At 27.4% G+C, this 9,767-nt stretch overlaps 1 protein-coding gene across 1 annotated transcript in view; it reads right to left on the bottom strand.

Moving 5' to 3' along the window:
• The window catches only part of LOC135931919 (uncharacterized), a 29,613-nt gene extending 20,193 nt beyond the window's left edge, over positions 1–9,420 (bottom strand). The window contains exons 1-2 of the mRNA XM_065469238.1: positions 9,052–9,420; positions 7,309–7,434 (exon numbers count right to left, since the gene is read on the bottom strand). Of these exons, the coding sequence (XP_065325310.1) occupies positions 7,309–7,434; positions 9,052–9,420 (495 nt within the window). The remainder of the gene's footprint in view (positions 1–7,308; positions 7,435–9,051) is intronic.
• Positions 9,421–9,767: the final 347 nt, after the last annotated feature.

The following is a 9,767-nucleotide window of genomic DNA, read 5'->3' on the forward strand; positions in this document are numbered from 1 at the left end:
GACTAGAGGATTGCGAGTCTCCCGATGATAGAGGGACTTGGCAACCCTGTTTTACATCCCCCGTAAGCTAAAGACGACCCCTATCTAAATTAATAAAAGATAACATTAAAATTAGCAAAGGAAATCTAAATTAAAACGACCCTCCGTATCTCCTCCAATTTTAATGAAGATCTAACGTCACACTCCCCTCACACTGGTAGAAGTCCCTGATTTTCAAAAATATTGTGTTGCAAACCAGTTAATATAAAAATAATTCAACTGCCAAACTAAAGCTATATATAAGATAAGGTCAGAGGATGAATCGATATCTTAAACTGACCGATTTTTTTCAAGGTATTTTGCAAAATCTTCATAGGAGATTATGTTTTAGTATATTATATAACTTGTAATTATTTTAAATATCCAAATATGTAAAAACGATTACAAAGACCGTATCGAAAGCCATTTTAAAATCCTTTTAGTATCTTCACTTGGGGTCGGGTAAAAAAATATTATGGGCAGGGCTAGACAACATGCACAAAATATTGTTTTAGGCCGAAGCATCTTTTTAAAAAATTTACGTTTTTTTCCAAATTTTACTAACCAGATCTTGCAAAATAATTTATTCCTAGAGAAGACTTGGTTAAAATATATTTTGCATGAGAATCTCGGCCCGACTATTAAAATAATGTGTAAAAAAATGCTTGCACGATTTAAAACAATTCCTATAAAAAGTGAATCTCTATATTTCTATTTGATTTCAAACCTAACATTATATTTAGTTTTATATTAAAAAAAAAAGATTGTAATGTAAAACTAGAAATAAATTAAAAACATATAATGTATAAATAAAAAAAATTAAGTTCAAATAAAGTTAAAAAAAATGAAAATTAATATTTTATTTTAGTAAACTACAGCGGCATCTTTCCTTTGTAATTATAATATAATTTTATATATTAATATTATTAGTATTTGTAATAATGCTCTATATGAGAATTAGATTAAATTTTAATAAGTAAAAAAACTCTACTATTCAACCAATTAAGTTCAGTAATAAATAATGAAAGTTACGTAAATTGTATGTATTAATAAATTATATTTTAAAATATAATATATAAAGCCATTAAAAAGCTTAAAATACAAAAGGTGTATAAATCAGATAAATTTTCGGACATACCGACAAAGGAATACAATAAGGTTTAGTGAATATTTAATTTTCTTTATACATATTATGAAAAATTCTGTATAAAATGACCATCATAATAACTGTTTGTATAATTGCAAGATGATCAATGATTTTCACGGTGGCCCGTTAAAATTCTTACAATGTCTCTATTAAAATTTCAAAAGGAAAAAATAAGAAAGGACAAGATTGGAACAAGAGTATCTGCCCAATGGATCGTTATGTATAAAAAAAAAATTTTTTTTAATTAAATTGTAAATATATATTTTTAACATTGTTGAGATAAATAAAATAATTGGATGATATAATATTCGCTTCGCATCTCGTATTTTCGATTTTTACCAAAACTTTTACAAAGTATACAGGGAAAATTATTGACCAAATTAAAAAAAAATGAAAAACTTGACCATACTCTAAAAAAATAACGTGGCCGGGTCAAATAAAATTTTTTTTAAAAATCGGGACAGTATTGAAAATAGGTGAAAAAAATATGTATAACGAACCGGGCTTAATAATTTGACTACAATATACTATTGTTATATGGCTAGATTTTATTTAAAATAATATTGCATAAGCTTCAAGTTTGGCTAATATATGTCCAAATCTTTCTGACATCTATAAACAAAATCTTCAGGCTTGAATAATATTCTTTTGGCTAAAAATCTTTCATTAGTTGTTTCAAAAAAATATAGCCGTTTAACAAAACTATTCGGCAGGTCTCTGATATATATACAGGGTTGTCATGTCTCCCCCCGTCAGCGGGAGACTCCCGCAATTTTTTAGTTTACACGCAGACATCTCACTTCCGCAAAATTACCGCAATTGGAAATCTCCCGCAAAAATCTAACCGCAATTTTTTAATTTCTCCCACACATAACATTTTTAATATATAAATAATAATTTTGAAAGAAAGTAATTGATTATTTTTAAAATAAATTTTAAATATAAAAACATATCAAGTTTGTAAATTTTTTTCTATCCTGTTTTATTCTTATCCAATAATAAATCAACAACATTCATATTTTATCATTTTCAGTGTTTCTGTATAACATTATAGGATTTGTCGCTTAATTATCACGTTCAGGTTAAATAATAATAAAATGATACTATACTTATTTCAATGATACTGATAATTATTTTATTTATTATAGTTTAATTACATTATTAATAATACAGATGCAACTACAGAAGAAATCGTTTAAAAATAGATGATTCAGGGTTATCAATAAGTTGCATGTCAGCTTTTTGCGCTGATAATGCCTCTGCGAATTTTGGCAAAAACCAAAGTATATTTACCGAATTGAGGCAGCAAAATAATGACTTACAAATTATGCCATATACTACATAATTCTTGCAAGAAGGCAATGAATGTATTATCTGTGGATGTTGAAATAATTGTGATGAAATGTTTTAACGAATTTATTTTATCAACTAAAAGAATGAATTAAGAGAGTTGGTGGAGTGGTCTGACTTTGAATGGTGTGAGCTGTTGCATGTCCCTATCGCAGAGGAGAAATGGGTGAAATTTTTTCGTAATAATGATAAATCCCCATGTTTGAAAAAATATGCGATGTTTTCTCCTTACCTCATTCTAATACCTCATCGGAGCGCATTTTTAGTCCGATGAGGACTACCTGGAGAAAGGAGAGAGATTGCTTTAACATCATTAGAGGCCGAGCTAATTGTTAAACAAATAAATATATTTTTTTCATTGTAAAATTAATATTTTGAATATTGTGGCAAATCAAAAATAGAGATCATTGCAATCTCCTCAAACAAGACATCAATGTCTATCGGTATTTTGAAAATATTTGAACATTAATAAAATTTTAGTAATGGCGCCATAAAATTTATTGTCAATTTTTAAATTATAAACACATCTGCAGCATAATTTTGTGAATCTTTGTTAAAAAAGATTCTTCTGATTTCAACTTCATATTAACAGCATGTAGTAGATTTCCTACATGCATGGGAAATCATTTCTAAATATACCTCTGCCATTCATTCTTGAAAAATTTTTCAAAATGTTCGGACAGTTTTTATAATTTATTTAAGAAATATTTTTTTAAAGGTTTGTAAAATTTTAACATTCTATCGATGGCGGGTATTAGGAACATGTCGCAACCAACATTGGGCTGTCTCAATTCTGTAAATACACTGGTTTTGCGAAATTCACAGAGGTATTATCATATCAGAAAGCTGACATGAAATTCATTGTTAATCCCTAATCTGCTACATTTACCATTATATGGTTAGTTATGTCTTTGGATTATTCACAATTTGAGGGAAAATAATTTAATTGAAACGAACTTAATTTTGTTGGAATAGCGGAGGATCAAGGGAAATGTTTTAATATTTCCCTTAAGATAAGATGCACCTGTTAGAATTGCATATGTATGCCGATCTTTCGAATTGTCAAGAATTGACCTCCTAGATTCAGGTTCTAAACATTGATGATAGCCTTGCTAGTTTTCATTTATCTCGCAGGCCTTAGATATTATGGCGAAAAGATTCTACCTATATTGTGATGATAAGTAGCTCTGTGAATGTTGTACTACATGATAACCATTGCCGCAACTTTAGTTGCATGTATTATTTCTTATTTTTAGAGAATATTTTTGTTTTGCAATAGATGTAGATACACTCCCCCTGCACTGATTATAATAATAATGTAATTGAACTATATAAATAAAATAATTATCATTGAAATAAGTACAATATTATATTATGTATTTAAACGTAATACGTAATAATTAAGCGCCTATCCCTATAATGTTATATAACAAACAGACGATAGATTTCCAATTGCGGGACTTTCGCATAAAATATATTTTTTACATTGTAAAATTAAAATCGTTTGTTTTTTTAATAAAATTAATATATTTTAATATATCAAGATGTTATTTTAATAATAAAAATATTTAAAAAATTTTATCTCGTACTATAATCAACTATTTTATTTTGAAAAATAGTTACTGACTTTGTATCATAAAAATTATTATAAAAAGAATAGGCGAATAACTAAGTCAATTCAAAATCCCGACCGAATAAAAAATTTTTTTAGCAATGTTTATATTTCTACCACAATTTACATATTTTCCCGGAATTTTCATATTTCTCCTGCAAAATAACGAATTTCTTCCGCAATTTGAAAACTTTGACCTGGCAACCCTGTATATATATGGTATTCCATGTCAAATCAACAACACAATTTTTAACCAGACCCCTTCCAATTTTTATAAGAGTTTGTATATATTATAACTAAGAAAAAAATAAAATTATAGACCCCAACTCTAAGCAAAGGTTTAGATATGGGCCTCTAAATTTATAAAAAATTGGGTATTTTAGGTTAAATTCAGTCCCTTTAATTTTAGATATCTTTTAAAACAATTTAGCAGGAAACTTCATTTAAATTTCTTTATATGGCTTAATGTTGGTCTTTAAAGTAACATAATAATGAATTTAAATTTTATTAATTTAATCGTAAACCGGAAAATCATAAAATCAAATCGGCATCCAAATTTTTTTTTATTTCAAGTTGAGCCGATCACAAGTTTAAAAAGATATGGCATTTTTCATTAGTCTATTATTGCAAATATTCTTATTCCACATATCCAATCGAGTTTGAGCAGATTTTTTAAATTTAGTGTACAAAAATATTTTACATTTTCCTTGTAAATCATATTTTAAATTTAGTGCATTCCCAATTATTTTCATGGCATAATTTTATAAGTATATGATCATCTTTTGATTACATTTTAAATTTACAAAACTATCTCCTGACTTTGAATAGGCGTTTTACTAGAATCAGATCTGTTTAATAGCCAAATCATTTGAAATTTATAATTAGGAAAAAAAATTTTATAAAATGCGAGCGTCGATTATAGAGTCCAAAAAAATTGGTAACCTTAAAAAATTTGAAATTATTTTTTGTCAAATTTTAGTATTTATCTCAATTTAAAAAACAATAACCACTCGCTAAAATTATTTTAAAAAATTGGGGAAATATATTCTTCATTAAAATATGAAATTTAATTTTAAAATTATGAAGATTTTAAAACGTGACATTTTTTGCCACCGGAAATATAGAATTTTCTCTCAATGGTCATTGATATGGTTCCAGAGGTGATGGAAGACTTTTACAAGGAATGCCCAAGTCACATTTTTAGTGATAGAGGGGCTTCGAGAGATTTTAAATTATGACTAAGGGCCCCATAATATATTTTGTCTTTTTGCTGGAGGTACCAAGACTTTAGCGTTACGCCCCATTGATCGCGAGAATACCTGATTCTTATTCGATAAAACAAACTTAATGCTAATAGGGTAAGAATTTTCATGGGCCATTTTAACCATTTTTAGATGCCGAGAAGAAGAGAAAAAAATTAAGCTGTTGAATTAACTTTGCCGCTATTTTTTTATTCCGCCTTTAGGGAAAATGTTTAAACAATGCATGCACAATGGACTGCCATGATTTATGTAAAGGGAGTGGCCTTTGAGGATCCTTTAGATTTTATTTTATGTTTAACGTAGGTACAATGGGTTATTAGAGTTTAGCAAAATGTGAAAATTATTACTTGACTGAGATTATTTTAAGAAGAATTATAATGAACAAATGCGAGTGTATAATTTTTTTTTAGAAAAATATGAAGATAAAAATTGACATCTTGTAGCCAGGCCAGAACGACTACAAATATTGATCTAAAACATGAACTACAAAATATGTAATAAGTTGTATGTATCTACGGATTTTTATTCCAATCATTTATTCCTTTTAATGTTATTTTTAAAGTTTATCCCTTCTTTATATTATTATATATAATTTAATTAAATGATAGACGACATGCTTCTTCTATGACTTATAATATGTTTAAATTTATTTCGCCTTTTTTTTATCGTTTCTTTATTTCTAGTATATACTCACTAAATCTTTTTGATATTTATCTTTAACTTGTTCCTTAATTTAATTATGGATATAACTTGTCATTATATATTTTCTATAGGATCATTAAAAGGCTTTTTAAAAATTTTATTCTTAACATCGATAATTTTTTTTCTTCCTAAAATTGAATTCCAAATAAATAAATGAATATCATTGGTCTCTAGTCGGAGTAAAGGTAATCCATAGTTTCTATCTTGACTATTAAACAGTTTTAATCTGGTCCATAGATTTGACCCGGGTTCTAAATTCAGAGTCCATACTCTATTTATGAAAATTGTTCCTCTAAAATGTATAATAATGCATTGAACAATATAATATTGTTAAAAACTATAGTAGTTTCTAAAAATGTACAATAAAAATTAAAGGGATAATTTGTTGAAAAATTAAATGATTTCAATATTTTGATAAAAATATTTACTATTTTTTTAAAAAGTAGCTTTTAAAATATTTGTAAAATCCACATTATTTATGAATAATTTTTACAAATTAGAATTATATATAGCACACTCATTTACACTTCGTCACTTGGCCATATTCTAAAAACAACTGTTTAAATGAGTCATTAGAAATTTGTTTTTAAACAAAAATATAAGACAACTCTGGACCCATAGAGTAACCTGCTAAACAACAATTAAATTTTATTAAATAAAAGTATACTTTTTTTTTTATTTCAAGTAACCCTAAAATCGTATCTGTCTAATCATACCCATTTAGAAGAAATTGCCCAAAACTTTGCAAGAAACAAGTAAGTATAACGTAATTTTTTAAAAACAATTATATTATTATTGAATTTTAATAAATAACGTAGACATATTTTTTTATATTTGTAAGAAGCGGTTTCACAGCAGATAGCCAAGGGACTGGCCTATATAGAGAATCTAGATTAGAGTATAATCAATCTGCCTAACCATCAAAATTAATTATAATTAGAAACCCGGATTGGGGGTTCTGTTTCGTTTCCGTTCTTGCAAAAAATATCCCGCTCTGTTGTACTAATTCTAAGGGGATTGATAAGTTTCAATTATAATTAAAGTCCGCCCGGGGACAGCATCCATTTTTACTGAAAATTGTGGAGAAGGTTTGATTTATTTTTTAAAAAAAAATACTCGACCGAATGAGTCCGAATTTTATATTTAAAAATAATTTCAACCCGAATTTTTGTTCCGGGCTAGCAGGTCTCTGATATACATTGAATATTCAAAGTTACCTTATTATATATTGACACGCATTCTTGGATGAGATCGTCAGGTCGGGAGAGTTTAACGTAAGCTATCCACGGATAATTGTATAAATTGTTGCCAACTCTTTTATGACATAGTCCTAATGGATGTATCTATAATGCATAAATTTAAATTAATATATTTTTTAAGAATCCTATTCTAGTTACATAATCAATAAAAAAATATAATAATTTAATTTATCTGCCTAGCTCTGTGAAATTATATCATTAATTTTATTCATCAAAGTGGATATGAACAATACAGTCCCTTAAATATTGCACTCCTGGGTATTGTAAATCTATATTGGAGCCTTGCTAGTCCATTTTTTTAAATAAAATATCTCAAAACTTTTTTGTAATTTTGACTAAGATTATTTTTTTATCGAGAAAGCCTCATATAAGCAGTCCCATAGGGGAAGGTAAAATTCTATTAGGAAGGATGGGTCCATTAAATGTTCTCCTCATATTCATGACCCTTCGTGTAAGTAGGAGTTGCCATATTTATTTTACAACGATTTAACTTTTACAGGCGCGTAGCTAGGAATTTTCGGAGGGGGGGGGGGATATTTTTTTATATAGAAATGATTTATGTGGAGAATTAAAAATTTGAACTAATCATCTTATAAAATTTATTAGAATCAATCATATTAAATGACAATTTTGAAAACAGATAGTAAATTTTTGGAAAATATAAAATATTTAAGAGCAAATATAATATTGTTAAAAAATATTATAGAGATATAAATCAGAGACCTTCATGAGTTAATTTTTTGATTAAGCCTGGCCCAAGTCAGCAGTTAAAAAGAAAATTCCGGCCCAGGCCCGGCCTCTATTTAATATATTAAAAAATTATGCCCGGCCCAAGCTAATATCCAAAAATTTAATTTATTGTATTTAATGAAAATAAACAATATAGTGTATTCATCAGCCAATCATTTTATTTACAATACTAAAATTTATTATTATTAGAAGAAAAAAAATTGCAATATTTTTTAGGAATATTTAAATCAAATTTTTTTTAGTCCCAAGCCTATTAAAAATAATTCCAAAATTCCAGGTCTAGCCCAGACTCGCTAATATTAGGCCCATACCCGCCCCATTAAGGTCTCTGATATAAACCGATATGCAAATCACAATAAAATATAATATTAAATTATGCTAGTCCAATCAATAGATTTTCTGATTAACTTCTGAGATAGGTCTTTATTCTCCGTAATGAAGAAAAGGTCCTCTCATTTATTTTTTGTACTAATTGGTATTGTTGCCAAAATATACAATAATTTTGATATATTTGGAAATAATACAAATATATTATACAGTAGTGTTTCTGGAGAATATACTAAAATTAATCTTTCATACCAAGATTTAAATTCTGAAATCCATTGGCAGTCAGCTGGTACATTTATATCTTCATAATAAAATTGAGTTAAATAGTTAATTTTCCAAAGACTCAGGCTTTCTACTCAGCGCCCCCACCCCACCACACATGCTAGTGAATGGGCCCATCCCATGTTATTATGCATCAATTACGTCATTATAATCTGAGGAGGGAGTGTCCTCTTTGTCAGCATAATTATTCCTTTTATAATTGAATCATTTTATATTTTTTAGTCATAAGTGTCATCTATCATAAGTGTCATCTAATTAAGGAAATGTAAAATGCTAGGATTCTATTATAAAGTTAATGATTATATATCAGCAATTGCCAAATAAAATAAGTTAAGACATTACTTCATAAATATCTCCTTCGGCATTGGTCCACGTTCCAGCGATGGAATACTCTCCGAGGATAGTAAAAACGCCCGTTTTGTATTTTCCGAATAGGACATCTCCTTCGGAATATATTTGATGATAGCGTTTAAAATAATTTGGATCATTGTAATGTAAAGTGATCTTCATGTGAGCTCCGTTCGGTTTTATGTTTAAAGGGAGGTTCATTGTTAAATATTTTTCTCCCGCAAAACTGCTGGAGTTGATCATTTTTGCTGGTAATTGTTGAGAATTGTTTGTATTATCTAAGAGACTCATAAATTTGGCTAATGTGATAGTATTGGGAGGCGGTAGCACCAAGAATATTAAATGGAATGTATGAAACATCATTTTCGACAAAAAATAATAAGATCAGATTCGTTATTTTATTTTTAAGATTTTAGTATTAAAAAATAGAAATTTAATGATCGCCGATTGGAATATAATTTTGAATTTCATATTTTTTGTATTATTTTAAATGTTTGTAAAAATATCAATTTAATTTCCAAAATAGAAGTTTTATAATTTTTTTAATATAATTATCTCTTTATAACATTTTTAATTTTATATTTATATTAAATATAAAATAAATAAAATAAAATTTATAATGTCTAATATCTAGCGCGGGACTGCTATGTTATCACCAAACAAAAAATCGATTTTTGATATATTATGAAACGCTTTTGAATATTTATTTA

The sequence above is a fragment of the Gordionus sp. m RMFG-2023 genome, chromosome 1, assembly GCF_954871325.1.
Source record: "Gordionus sp. m RMFG-2023 chromosome 1, tfGorSpeb1-WG-v2, whole genome shotgun sequence".
NCBI classification, from domain to species: domain Eukaryota; kingdom Metazoa; phylum Nematomorpha; class Gordioida; order Chordodea; family Parachordodidae; genus Gordionus; species Gordionus sp. m RMFG-2023.